The 14,978-nt window shown below is 35.1% G+C and overlaps 1 protein-coding gene across 1 annotated transcript in view; it reads left to right on the top strand.

Moving 5' to 3' along the window:
- The window catches only part of EPHA6 (EPH receptor A6), an 868,715-nt gene that overhangs the window by 351,582 nt on the left and 502,155 nt on the right, over nucleotides 1–14,978 (top strand). Inside the window, exon 4 of the mRNA XM_057546076.1 lies at nucleotides 14,515–14,670. Within this exon, the coding sequence (XP_057402059.1) occupies nucleotides 14,515–14,670 (156 nt within the window). The remainder of the gene's footprint in view (nucleotides 1–14,514; nucleotides 14,671–14,978) is intronic.

Raw genomic sequence — 14,978 nt, 5'->3', positions numbered from 1 at the left:
TTTGTGTATATACATTTATATTCATATAACGATAGGTATTGTCCCAAACAAAGTATGGGCTAAAGAATCAGAAACCTGTCTTCAAATCCTCACTTACTCATCTATCATCTCTGTGACCTGGAGCAATTGTTAGAACTTTTGTCTCTTCATTTGTCCAACGAAAATATTAATATCTACATCACTGAATTTTTGTAAGAGTTAAATATAATAATGTTTGCAAAACACCAATTTGTAGTGGACAATAAATTGTGATTATGTATCAATTATCAATTATATCCATAGCCTTAGTAACTCTATAAAAAGAAAATGCATGTTCTTGTTAGTAAAAATTTTATAGTGTATAGTTTAATAATTTTTCCATTAGTTTTTTGCACTATTCAGCTACAAAAATACCACAAATACATGACAGCAGGACATTCACAATTGTCAGATTAAAGAATGGATTGTAAGTTTGTTGCTAAGCCAGCAGAAGATGTGGTTGTCAAACTTTACTGGGGTGTCAGAGTATATGAGACTTTGAGCAGTGATGAGTGAGTTTGGTCAAAATGTTGAAATCATGCACACAAGCCATTTTTTTTTTTAAATCAGTCATCAATTTTATACACATCACTTTATACATGTCAATCCCAATTGCCCAATTCAGCACACCATCATCCCCACCCCACCGCAGTTTTCCCCCCTTGGTGTCCATACGTTTGTTCTCTATATCTGTGTCTCAACTTCTGCCCTGCAACCTGGTTCATTTGTACCATTTTTCTAGGTTCCACATACATGCGTTAATATACGATATTTGTTTTTCTCTTTCTGACTTACTTCACTCTGTATGACAGTCTCTAGATCCATCCACGTCTCAACAAATGACTCAGTTTCGTTCCTTTTTATGGCTGAGTAATATTCAATTGTATATATGTACCACTACTTCTTTATCCATTCGTCTGTTGATGGGCATTTAGGTTGCTTCCGTGACCTGGCTATTGTAAATAGTGCTGCAATGAACATTCAGGTGCATGTGTCTTTTTGAATTACGGTTTTCTCTGGGTATATGCCCAGTAGTGGGATTGCTGGGTCATATGGTAATTCTATTTTTAGTTTTTTAAGAAACCTCCATATTGTTCTCCATAGTGGCTGTATCAATTTACATTCCCACCAACAGTGCAAGAGGATTCCCTTTTCTCCACACCCTCTCCAGCATTTGTTGTTTGGAGATTTTCTGATGATGCCCATTCTAACTGGTGTGAGGTGATACCTCATTGTAGTTTTGATTTGCATTTCTCTAATAATTAGTGATGTTGAGCATCTTTTCATGTGCTTTGTGGCCATCTGTGTGTCTTCTTTGGAGAAATGTCTATTTAAGTCTTCTGCCCATTTTTGGATTGGGGTGTTTGTTTCTTTAATAATGAGCTGAATGAGCTGTTTATATATTTTGGAGATTAATCCTTTGTCCGTTGATTCATTTGCAAATATTTTCTCCCATTCTGAGAGTTGTCTTTTCGTCTTGTTTATGGTTTCCTTTGCTGTGCAAAAGCTTTTAAGTTTCATTAGGTCCCATTTGTTTATTTTTGTTTTTATTTCCATTACTCTAGGAGGTGGACCAAAAAAGATCTTGCTGTGATTTATGTCAAAGAGTGTTCTGCCTATGTTTTCCTCTAAGAGTTTTATAGTGTCTGGCCTTACATTTAGGTCTCTAATCCATTTTGAGTTTATTTTTGTGTATGGTGTTAGGGAGTGTTCTAATTTCATTCTTTTACATGTAGCTGTCCAGTTTTCCCAGCACCACTTATTGAAGAGACTGTCTTTTCTCCATTGTATATCTTTGCTTCCTTTGTCATAGATTAGTTGACAATAGGTGCGTGGGTTTATCTCTGGGCTTTCTATCTTGTTCCATTGATCTATGTTTCTGTTTTTGTGCCAGTACCATACTGTCTTGATTACTGTAGCTTTGTAGTATAGTCTGAAGTCAGGGAGTCTGATTCCTCCAGCTCCATTTTTTTGCCTCAAGACTGCTTTGGCTCTTCGGGGTCTTTTGTGTCTGCATACAAATTTTAAGATGATTTGTTCTAGCTCCGTAAAAAATGCCATTGGTAATTTGATAGGGATTGCATTGAATCTGTAGATTGCTTTGGGTACTATAGTCATTTTCACAATATTGATTCTTCCAATCCAAGAACATGGTATATCTCTCCATCTGTTGGTATATCATCTTTAATTTCTTTCATCAGTGTCTTATCGTTTTCTGCATACAGGTCTTTTGTCTCCCTAGGTAGGTTTATTCCTAGGTATTTTCTTTTTGTTGCAATGGTAAATGGGAGTGTTTCCATAATTTCTCTTTCAGATTTTTCATCATTAGTATATAGGAATGCAAGAGATTTCTGTGCATTAATTTTGTATCCTGCAACTTTACCAAATTCCTTAATTAGCTCTAGCAGTTTTCTGGTGGCAGTTTTAGGATTCTCTATGTATAGTATCATGTCATCTGCAAACAGTGACAGCTTTACTTCTTCTCTTCCAATTCGTATTCCTTTTATTTCTTTTTCTTCTCTGATTGCCGTGGCTAGGACTTCCAGAACTATGTTGAATAATAATGGTGAGAGTGGACATCCTTGTCTCATTCCTGATCTTAGAGGAAATGCTTTCAGTTTTTCACCATTGAGAATGATGTTTGTTGTGGGTTTGTCATATATGACCTTTATTATGTTGAGGTAGGTTCCCTCTATGCCCACTTTCTGGAGAGTTTTTATCATAAATGGGTGTTGAATTTTGTCAAAAGCTTTTTCTGCATCTATTGAGATGATCATATGGTTTTTATTCTTCAATTTGTTAATATGGTGTATCACATTGATTGATTTGCATATATTGAAGAATCCTTGCATCCCTGGGATAAATCCCACTTGATCGTGGTGTATGATCCTTTTAATGTGTTGTTGGATTCTGTTTGCTAGTATTTTGTGGAGGATTTTTGCATCTATATTCATCAGTGATATTGGTCTGTAATTTTCTTTTTTTGTAGTGTCTTTGTCTGGTTTTGGTATCAGGGTGATGGTGGCCTCATAGAATGAGTTTGGGAGTGTTCCTTCCTCCACAATTTTTTGGAAGAGTTTGAGAAGGATAGGTGTTAGCTCTTCTCTAAATGTTTGATAGAATTTACCTGTGAAGCCTTCTGGTCCTGGACTTTTGTTTGTTGGAAGATTTTTAATCACACTTTCAATTCAGTACTTGTGATTCATCTATTCGTACTTTCTGTTTCTTCCTGGCTCAGTCTTGGAAGGTTTTACCTTTCTAAGAATTTGTGATTTTCTTATAGGTTGTTCATTTTATTGGCATATAGTTGCCCGTAGTATTCTCATAATTTTTTGTATTTCTGTGGTGTCTGTTGTAACTTCTCCTCTTTTATTTCCAATTTTATTTCCTCTTTTATGATGAGTCTATTCTTCAATTCTACGTTGGAAGATGAAATGTCTTGCTTACTTTTTCCATAAAATGAGGGGATATATATACATAAAGCATTTTTTATGAAGTAAATGTTGTGGAATACATTTGTATTTCTAATGGTCTGAATAAAATTATATTTAGTTTGCTTCTTACACAAAAGAAGTTTCTAAGAGAACAAGAAACCATCAGTTAAAGCTATCTCTGTCAATTAAATCCCACAAAAGAGTATTTTTCATTACAACAGTTATTTATAATCCAAATACCATCACCAATTGTCCTTTAAAAGTTGTGGTTCAATCCTTCACTGCTCTAGATAACAAAGTAGGCATGCTGTTCCAAATACAATGGGTACCTAACTTACTCCATGATGAGAACTCAGATTATGGATAGGAATGGAGCTAGGCCTTAAGTTTTGGCTCTTCTACCATATGACCTTCAGCAAGTGTTCCAGGTTCTCAGGTCTACATAAGAAAGTGCCCCCCAAACTTGGGGGCAGCTTCACTAGGGCCTGGAGAATCTACATCCCAGGTAGCTCACTCACCTGGCTGACAGGGTGGTGATGGCTGTCAGCTGGGAGCTCAGCCACAGACATGCACCAAAGGCCCAAGTTCTCCACCTGGGCCTCTTCATGGCTGCTTGACCTTCCCCTTGGCCTGGTGACTAGCTTCTAAAAGTAACCATTCCAAAGGAACTCACTATAATTACAAACACACCCAGATTAAGAGGAGGGAACATAAACCTGAGCTCTCTGTGGGAAAGAGTATCTCTGAGACATAGAAGCCAGTGTAGGGTGGGGAATACTGTTGGAGCCATTTTTGGAAAACACAATCTGTCATAGAAACTTACTTTATATCACTTAACTTCAGTTTCCTCATCTTCATAATAATATGCTAGGCACGCTTCTGATCACTTTACATGTATTAATTAAATCCTCACAACAAGCTCTCAGTTAGGTGCCCCATTTTACAGATGAGAAAAATGATGCACAGAAAAATAAGTTGCCTGAAGTGACAGGGTTAGTAAAATACAGAAGCAGAACTCAAAGCTGTGTAATCTAGTTCCAAAGGCCATATCCTTTGTAGCTAATTTTTGTAAGAATAACTAAAAAACTGTAGAGAAAGTGCTCTGCACAACATCTGACTCATTCCGAATGCTCAATAGTTATAAATGGTTTTGCTGTAGGTGTTATTACTAATACATAGTACAGTGAATCAAGGGGTGTTTTCTCTTTGGCAATGGTTTTACTTATTCGGAAAAGTAAATTTACTCAGACTTAAGGAATATGCAAAAAAGGAATAATGAAAGACAAAGTTGGAAACTGTCATTACTGGATGTCTAGAAAAAATAGTGAAATAGGAATAAGAATCTCTGATGAGGGACTAAAAAGTTAAATAGCATCTCATTTCAAAGTACCTGAAAATATGATAGACTCAACAAGCACACTTTTTAAAAGGACTGTTAAATAGGAAGGAAGTATTAAATAGGAAGGAAATAGTATTAATGCAGGCTTAAGTTTAGTTGACTAAAATATACCTAGGAGCACCAAAGTTAATAAAAATAGCATTAGGAAATGAATGATAGAACAGTTAAAAAGTGATCTGTATTTTTAGAAAAAAATATGATTAGCTTTTTATGTTGTGCCATTATTATTACCAGATTGTATTCAAACTGGTAATAAAAATGAAAAAGGTGTCTAATCCTAAAAACTGCTAATATAAACCTTTGGTCTCCATACCCTATCTTAACCTCAGAATAAAAACACTGACCTTACTCTCACATTAAAGACACCTTTAGAATTTTAATCTTGCATGTCACCAGTCTCAGACTCCTAAAGTATTTCTGACATTATATTCCAAGTAATGCTCTGTTGTTGACACTTGTCCATCTCTCAAATAAAAGCACTTTTTGAAAATTATCTTTAACATACAATTCATGAATCTGTGAATGAGAAAAAATAGTGGAAGGTAAAACTAAGGTCTAATAGATCCACTTTATGCTTGTTAATGGCAACTGACCTGGGTTTGCCAGTATATATCCCTGTTTATGAGTTTTTGTGTCACATAGTAAGAAAACAAACAAACAAAAAACAGTATATACCTTCTAGGTTGGTGTCCTCTCTTTTACCTAATCAAATATTGAAAACTGCCTGTCTGAGACCTGGGTGGTAGTCTTTTGGTTCAGTTCTCAAAGTCTTTGATATGTTAAATAGAATCAGTTCCAAGGATGTGCAGTTTGGGAGCAAGCCCAGGAGTTTATAAACAAGTGTGTGGAATTGCTTTCCTGAGCTCCTGTCTCTCCATGTTCTTCCCAATACTTTCCGAATCTCTATGACTTCTCTTTAAGGTCCTTTGTCTAGAAAGCCAGCTGGGGCTTTATTTGTTCCACTCTGCTGTGCACTTCTGCAACTGGATCTACATCCAGGACCAAGTGAGAGGAGGACAGAGAGATAAAGAAATACAATGGGACTCTACCCTCTCAGAACCACAGCTTCAGTGAAGGAAGAGGAAGTGTTTTCCTTCTTGAGAGTTTTGGCTCCTGTGGGGTCCCATTACTGACCACCACCACCAGTCTACCACATGATTACTTGAGGGTTGGGCATGAGAGAACAGGAAAAAAAAAAGAGAGAGAGAGAGAGAGAGAGAAAGAAACAAACAAAGAGGGAAGGGATTTCCACATTCTCTCCTGAGCATTAGGAATTCCATTTCCCACTTCCGGAGCTAAAGTGAGCTGGCGCTCTGACTGTGACCTGGTGGCCATTTCCAGGTTTCCAGTCCATTCCGTCCAGGCTCCAGCCCAAGCACTGGGGAAAAGAGGGAAGAGGGAGGGAGGGAAGGATGGCAAATTCATTGCCAGCTCGGTAGTACTACAAATTTTGGTATTTTCCAGTATGCCTGCTTCTACTTACTTTTCAGAGTCCTCAAATAGGGGGTATTGTGCCCAGAGTTAACAGATAAACAGGTGAAAGAGGATGTGGTATTCCATACTTTCCGGAGCCCTTTCCTCTGATTCTTTAGGGTGAAAGTCATGTAACCTACAGTATATTTTTGTAGGTAGGTCTGATTTTTTTTTTTTAATTTGCTTATTCAAGAGAAAGTCTACTTTAAACATTTCTCTGGTGGAAGTAAGAAATTAGAATTCATAACAGGACACTTTTATATACATTACCTTCATGAGGACTTCATAGTAGCTCTCCTGCAAGGAAAATTAGGTTGAATATTTTGAAGCACAATCCACAGTTTATTATTAATAAACTTGTATTTGGCCTTGAGATTTTCCTTTGGTAAGTTATTAATAGGTTATTCTGAAAAAAGAATATATTTATGCTTATTTACCCTTAAGTTTTAGGGTTTTTTCCTTTTTATTTTTCAATTCTCCAATCTTCCCTGCCTTCTCTACTTACATGACAGCAAATTTTAATTTCTATGACTGTAGAACAATATCTAGGAAAACAGTAATGATACTGCCTATCCCAGTTTATTAAATTTCCTGAGTTCTAATGTTTTGAGAAATGATGCACATCACATATTTTACTGATAAGTCATTCAGGTTTATCTAAACTTACAGACTATTGAGCATCTATGAGGGAAAAGCAGTCAATTATATTAATATCAGTTCCTGTCAGACATGACACAGTTCAGTATTTCATCAGCTGATGAGAACTGCACAGCATGATATACCAACTGGGATTTATCGTGGTCCTTTGTCTTAAAGTTCTCTGATAATAAAGATAAACCTAAAAAAACATTGCTAGCAGTATATAGCCTAACAATTCAATTTTTAAAATAAAGTACGTGTAGAACAGGTCACACATTTCTTGATTTTGTTTTAGCAGACATAAATCTGTGTGTGTGTGTGTGTGTGTGTGTGTGTAAAAATACTTTCCAACTGTATTCCAGTCAATACCCAGAGACTTTAATTTTCTGAGGACAATGAAATTTCAAACATCGATAAGGGAAATTATATGGCAAGGTATGTACTTCATTAATATTTGTGGTATTTCAATAACTATACTCATGTATGTGCCTTTAATACATGCTTTTCTATATAAACTACTTTGTACTTTTTAATGTATAACCCATCTTTTATCATTATCTTAGGCAACCACTTAAAGTTCCTCAAATCATAAATGTATTTTTTGAAATAGAAAACTGTGTTTTAACTTAGATTATTTATTATGTAATTTGATGAAAATATTTATATATTTTACATTTTATAGATCCCTACTACCAAATTACACTGTATTTATTTTTCTTTTTATTTAAATTTATTTATTTTATTTATTTATTATTTTTGGCTGCGTTGTGTCTTCTTTCCTGCGTGCAGGTTTCTTCTAGTTGCAGCGAGCGGGGGCTACTCTTCTCTGCGGTGCGCAGGCTTCTCACTGCGGTGGCTTCTTTTGTTGCGGAGCATCGGATCTAGGCCTGCGGGCTTCAGTAGTTGTGGCATGCGGGCTTCAGTAGTTGTGGCTCATGGGCTCTAGAGCGCAGGCTCAGTAGTTGGGGTGCATGGGCTTAGTTGCTCCGCGGCATGTGGGATCTTCCCAGACCAGCGCTCAAACCCGTGTCCCCTGCATTGGCAGGTGGATTCTTAACCAATGCCCCACCAGGGAAGCCCTGTATTTATTTTTCTAGCATTCTTGCTACTTTTATCATAAGTACATGACAACAGAAAATTAAAAAATCATTTCATATATATCATAAATAATTTGTTTGTAATTTTCTTATTCTCAATTAAATATACTCACTCCAATTATATGATTAGAAATTTAGTAAAGTGTAAAATTCGTTAAACATAGTTGATTGAACATATAGATTTAACTCCATTTCCTCAGGAAACTTCACCAAAATGAGTAAGAGAATATAGAAGGTTTACACTAACAAGGGCAAAGTAAAGGAGAAGAAAATACATCACGTGAGAAAGGTCAACATGTCAACAAAATTGCAGAAAATGAAAATCAAATGGAGAAGTGGTAGCTCACTTAGCAATGGAACTTGGTATGACTGCCTGTAGGAAGAGAAACTACTTTCAGTTTGTGCTATTCTGTTGGGTAAATACCAAGGAGTGGAATTGTCAGAAGATATGTGTATGTTCCTCTGTAGTAGATACTGCCAAATAGTCCCCCAAAGTGGTAGCATCACTTTCAACTAAAATATAGAATCACTGTAGATCTTCTTTATCCATTCATCTATTGATGCACACAGATTTTTCCATATCTTGGCTATTGAGAATAATGCTGTAATGGACATGGGAGTGCAGATAACTTTTTCATATCCTGTTTTTATTTCCTTTGGATGTATACCCAGAAACAGGATTGCTGGGTCACATGGTAGCTCTATTTTTAATTTTCCGAGGAACATCCATACAGTTTTCCATATTGGCTGTACCAATTTGCATTCCCACCAACAGTACACAAGGGTTCCCTTTTCTTTACATTCTTGCCATCATGTATCTCTTGTCTTCTTGATAATTGCCATTCTAACACTTGTGAGGTGATATATCCTTGTGGTTTTCATTTACATTTCCCTGATGACTAGTGATATTGAGCATCTTTTCATGTACCTGTTGGACATTTGTATGTCTTCTTTAAAGAAATGTCTGTTCAGTTCCTCTGCCTATTTTTTATTTAACTGTACGTTTTTGTTGTTGTTGCTGTTGTTGTTATTGAGTTGTGTGAGTTCTTTATATATTTTATATTTATCAGATATATCAGGTATATGGTTTGCAAATATTTTGCCCCATTCTATAGGTTGCCTTTTCATTATTTTTATTGTTTTTTTGCTGTGCTGAAGCTCTTTAGTTTGATGTAGTCCCACTGTTTATTTTTGCTTTCGTTGCTGGTGCTTTTGCTGTCATATTCTAAAAAAATCATTGCCAAGACCTATATCAAGGAGCTTTGTTTTCTTCTAGAAGTTTTACAGTTTCAGGTTTTATGTTTAAGTTTCTAATTCATTTTGAGTTAATTTTTGTGAGTGGTGTCTGGTCAAGTCCAAGTTCACTTTTCTTTATGTTGTTATCCATCATTTATTGAAGAGACTATCCTTTTGCCATTGAGTATTTTTAGCTCCCTTGACATATATATTTGATTGTTTATGTCGGAGTTTATTTTGGAGCCCTCTATTCTGTTCTAGTGGCCTATGTGTGTATTTTTATGCTGGTACCATACTGTTTCAATTCATATAGCTTTGTAGTATAGTTTGAAATCAGGACGCGTGATGCCTCTAGCATTGCTATTCTTTCTCAGAATTGCTTTGGCTATTGGGGTCTTTTGTGATTCCATAAATTTTAGGATTTTTTTTATATTTCTATGAAAAATGCCATTGGAATTTTGATAGGGATTGCATTGAATCTTTAGTTGCTTCCACGTAGTGTGGACATTTTAACAATATTAATTCTTCCAATCCATGAACATGGTATATCTTTCCATTTTTTTGTATTCTCTTCAATTTCTTTATCAAAATATTGTAGTTTTCTTTGTACAGATCTTTCACTTCCTTGATTAAATTTATGCCTAAGTATTTTACTGTTTTTTATGCTATTGTGAATGGGACTTTTATGTACAACATCATTAGAAAATTAATACAAAAATATATATAACAAAAATGACAAACATAAAATTAATATTGCAAATAAATAGCACTTATATTGGGTTGGCCAAAAAGTTCATTCAGGTTTTTCTGTAAGATATTATGGAAAAACCTGAATGAACTTTTTGGCCAACCCAATAAATTAATAGAAGATAAGCAACCAATAGAAAAAGAACAAAGGATATAAAAGGCAATTCATAGAAAAGTATAAACAAATGACCAATAAAAATATGAAAAAAAATGTGGAGCATTAGTGACAATTAGGAAACTTCAATTAAAATAACAATGTTTAACTCCACATATTGTCAAAAGATAAAAGAGTGACTAACATTAATTATAGGGATTAGCAGGGTGAAAGGTTAGGGTGCTCACTTACATTATTGTGCGTTTTAGAAATGTTTAGGAATGTAACATGGAAATATGTGTTAAAACAAATAATAAACATACCCTGGCCCAGAGCTCCTGCTCTTGGGAACTGAAATATAAGTATCATCATGACGATGTTTACTGCAGCATAGTTTATAAAGTATTTCTTGCAAGTGGGAGATTGTTGACACATATACTACAGATACATCACAGTGAATTAACTACAACCATTGACCTGGAGAGATTTCCATGTTATAATTGATAATTGATGAAAACAGTCTAAAGTTTATTGATATTATCTCAGTATTGAAAAATCAATAACACTAAATCCTTCTGTTCATAAATATGTAAACATATATCTACACAGCAGTGTGTCAACATTTTAGGAAAATGATATTTGAAGAGGAAAGAAGGAAGAAAAGGTGGAAATAAGCCAGATTTCTAAATGACATTTTAAAGTAAATGTTCATACAAAAAGAACATACATGTTATGATCTCATATATATATATATATATATATAGCCATGAATGTTTTGAATATAGAAATATAGAGAAATTGAGAGGTACTAAAATGAAGTTTTAATCTGAAGGTTGATATCTGAATAGCTTCTTCTAAAAGAAAACATTAGAAACCACTGAATCAGATATTTTACTTTCCATCTGCAGTATTGATATATGTTGGGAAATATCCTTATCTTGGGTGGTTTGTTTTTTTGGAAATGAAGTTCACATACCCTATAAACAGAGAAATAAGGAAGTGGTAGAGAAAGAAGGGATGTATAAGAAAGTAATTTAAAAGTTCTCAAGACGTAGGGACTGTTATCCCATTTTTAACAAATACAAACAAAACCTACAAGTACTAACTAAAAGATATATAGCCTGCTCATTCCATTTACAGAGTTATAGTAATCTCATATTAGACATTAGTAAATTAATCATTTATTTATTCACTCATTCAACTTTTCAGGCATTTATAAAAACTAAATATATACTCAAAATATGCTAAAGCATTGTAGATATAAGAATGGTAAAGCCCATGTCTGGCTTGTGGCAGTTACAAGAAGTTGAGGTGATAGCGTGATCCAGTAGTTGTAGTATAATATGATTCAGGCTAAAAGCAGAGGTGCATGCTATATACCATTAATGTGTGCTATATAAGAAGAATGTTACTGCCTACAACAGTGGTTTTCTAACATTTTAACAGTATCATCCTTAATTTTTAAATGAAATTGTAGACCAAACCCTAATATTAAAATAGGGTAGTAATTTAAGAATCCAAATATATTTTATAAGTTCAAAATTTTAAGGTTTTCAAGGGCAATTTTGAGTTAACAAGCATTTGAAATCAGGGATAGACTTGAGAGTTGCTGCAACAATATCCAATTTGTATTTGTAGTTTTGCAGTAGGCAAAAAAAAAAAAAATTCACATGGATAGTAATTTCAGTTGGAAAGATTTTGTTTCAATTGGAATATTAAAATAATCATTCTTGAGTTGTAGTTGAATCAGTTTCAAGATTTTTACTACCTGCTTCCACCCCTTACTTAGAGTAATGCAACAAGCCGAAAAAAATCTGTAAATTTGTAGTGAGATGAATTATGCCATGATCAGAACATGCACTGAGTAGACACGCATTATCTTCTGCAGGAATTTAATTAGCAGAGTACTCCCATGCTGTCCAATTCAATAGAACAAATAAGTACCAAGCACCGACTTTATGACAAGCACTGTGCCAATCTGTCCTTGTGGCACTTACAGCCTTTAAACAAATAACTGCCAAGGGATTACTAACATGGAAAAGGCACAGGTGCTTAGAGAAACTAGTCTAGGGAGTCAGGTATAGCTTTCTAAAAGAAGTGAGGCTTGAAAGATGAGTAGGAGTCAGCAAGATGAGTGGGTCATAGGGTGGGGATAGAGAGAAGAGATTTTTCAACAGAGGAAAAGGCTCAAAGCAGAACAAACAGCATAGTAAACTCAGAAATTAATGGAGTCCCTCAGCAATTCATTCATTCATTCATTCATTTACCAAATACTCATTGAGGGCCAAGTAATGCCTGATACTGTTCTAGGCCCTGGAGACACTTCAGTAAACAAAACAGACAAAAAAAAAAAATCTCTGCCCTCATAGAGCATACATTTTAAGGGGAAATGGCTTAAAAAATTAAACATATCGAGTGTCAGATGTTAAGTTCTTTGAAGACAGGAATAAGAATGGAGAGTAATATGGATTACTCGGGTAGGATGTAGCAGGAGTTGCAATATAAAAAGGGGAATTGGGGAAGGCTTTATTAATACAGTAATGTTTGAATAAAGACCTGATGTAAGGGAGGGAGAAAACCATACAGACAGCTGGATAAGAGCAAGTAGTAAAGGCCCAATGGCAGGAGAATGCTTTGGATGCCCAAGATTCTGAAGGAGGCCAGTGTGTCTGGAGCAGACTACTTGATACAAAAAAGGAGGTAGAAGATGCAAAACAGGGTCACAGGGAATGGATGGGGAGCAAAATCATGCAATGCTTGGTAGGCAATTAATAGGGCAGTTGGCTTTACTCTAGGAGAATGGAAAGCCATCGGAAGGCCCAGAGCCCAGTGATAATATGATCTGATGTATTTTCTAACATCACTGCCTGCTGAGTTGCGAATAGACAGTAGATGGGCAAAGCCTTAACAGAGGGAGTTTGAGAGGGGAGCAGCTTTATCTGATGTGGTTGGAACTGTAGGCAGGGTGAAGCCATGGGTGAACTGTAGGCAAGCCATGGGTGAACTTGTAATCCAAGGTAAATATTTTAAACTTTAATGTAAAGATGATGGGAAGTCATCAAAATTTTTTATAGAAAGGGATGTAATGAACAGATTTCTGTGTTCAAAACTGCACTCTCCAATACGGTAGCCGGTAGCCACTTGCCAGCCACATGAGGTTATTGCATGCTTGAAATGTGGCTAGTTTTAACTGGAATGTGCTCTAAATATAAAATATGTGTCAGATTTCAAATACTTTTTTTCCTTCCTGAATATATAAGCAGAAGCCTTACTCATAGATTCACTATTGTTAAATTAAGATTCTTGTTTATTTTTACACAGAACATTTTGTGAAAATGTGTTGAGTTAAAATACATAGCTTGTTAAAATATTTTTTAACTTAATATTTGTCACTGGAAAATTACACTTCTTTTATTTTGTATAACAGTTTTAATTTAGAAAGTGGCCAGCAGTCATTTCTTTGAGACTAGAAACAATTAAGCCCCCCACCATTCAGGACCCCGGATACGTACCTTATCGTAGGATCCTTTTTTGTAGGTCTTCCATTCCTATGAAAATGTTTAGTGAAACTGACAACATGGATTTAAGTGAATAGAAAATGAGGTTCAATGAAACATTTGATAGCATAACTTTAGTCGTTTACATTTCATTTTCATTATGTTTTGTGATAATTTAGTCATTAACCTACAGTTTGCATGATTTTTGTCATATGTGCATAACAAATATACCTTATTTACTTGATATTTTGTCTACCCACTTTTAAACTTAAATTTTTAAATGAATTTATTTCAATATAATAAATAGAAAATTGTTTGCCACAGAAAAATAAAAAATGATCTTGATAAAAATGAAGCAGTGTTATCAAACTATAGCTATGTCCTGCTAAAATCTCTGAGTCTAAGGCCAGCTCTCATTTTGTTCAAAAAATATTTAGCCAGTAAGAAAGATGTTAAAGATATACCCACACTGCCCTGGGACTTTCTCCTTAAATACCCAGAAGAGCTGAGGGAGAAATGGAATGGAAATCAATTTTAAAGAGTGTGGTTCAATGTTATTTAATGCCATCTCCCAGAGCTACACAATCGTCTCCCTTAATGTGGGCATCCCCATACTTTGGTAAGCACTGTTATTTTGCATATCTGTGTTTCAAGTATGCCTTTTAAAAGTAGCAACCTCAGCTAAAATATGAAGTCCCCATTGTGTAACTTATTTTGAATTACTAATTTCATTCATTAATATTAGCATGTATTGACTTTTCTGTGTATGTGTGAACTGAACTCTGACATCCAAAGTGTGTATAAGTTAAAATACGTTGTACACGTACAAATAAAATAACTCAAGCGATAATAAAAAATATTGTTTTTCCTATGTTCACAGCTTGCAGACCAGGATTCTATAAAGCATTTGCTGGCAACACAAAGTGTTCTAAATGTCCTCCACACAGTTTAACCTACATGGAAGCAACTTCTGTCTGTCAGTGTGAAAAGGGTTACTTTCGAGCTGAAAAAGACCCACCTTCCATGGCGTGTACCAGTAAGTCTGTCCATTTTGCATTTGAAAATCCTGTTTCCAACACTTTTGGTCTTTTTATTCTAAATTAAAAAACAAAAAGAAGTGACTATACAAAATCCTATACCATCAAGGCTATTTGTCTTTGATAATAGTCAAGGAAAACGTTTCTCTGTCTTTCTTAGCATAATTGCTTTCCAGCTGTTTGCAAAGAACGTATTTATTCCTCAAAACTCACATTGATCACTGACATGCATATACCAGCCTTGATCTGGAGGCCCTGCAAATTTTTCCTAGGCATAATCTGTCCTTAGGTAGTTAAAGCAGTTTAA

The sequence above is a fragment of the Balaenoptera acutorostrata genome, chromosome 4, assembly GCF_949987535.1.
Source record: "Balaenoptera acutorostrata chromosome 4, mBalAcu1.1, whole genome shotgun sequence".
Taxonomy (NCBI): domain Eukaryota; kingdom Metazoa; phylum Chordata; class Mammalia; order Artiodactyla; family Balaenopteridae; genus Balaenoptera; species Balaenoptera acutorostrata.
This window is presented reverse-complemented; position numbering and strand designations above follow the sequence as displayed.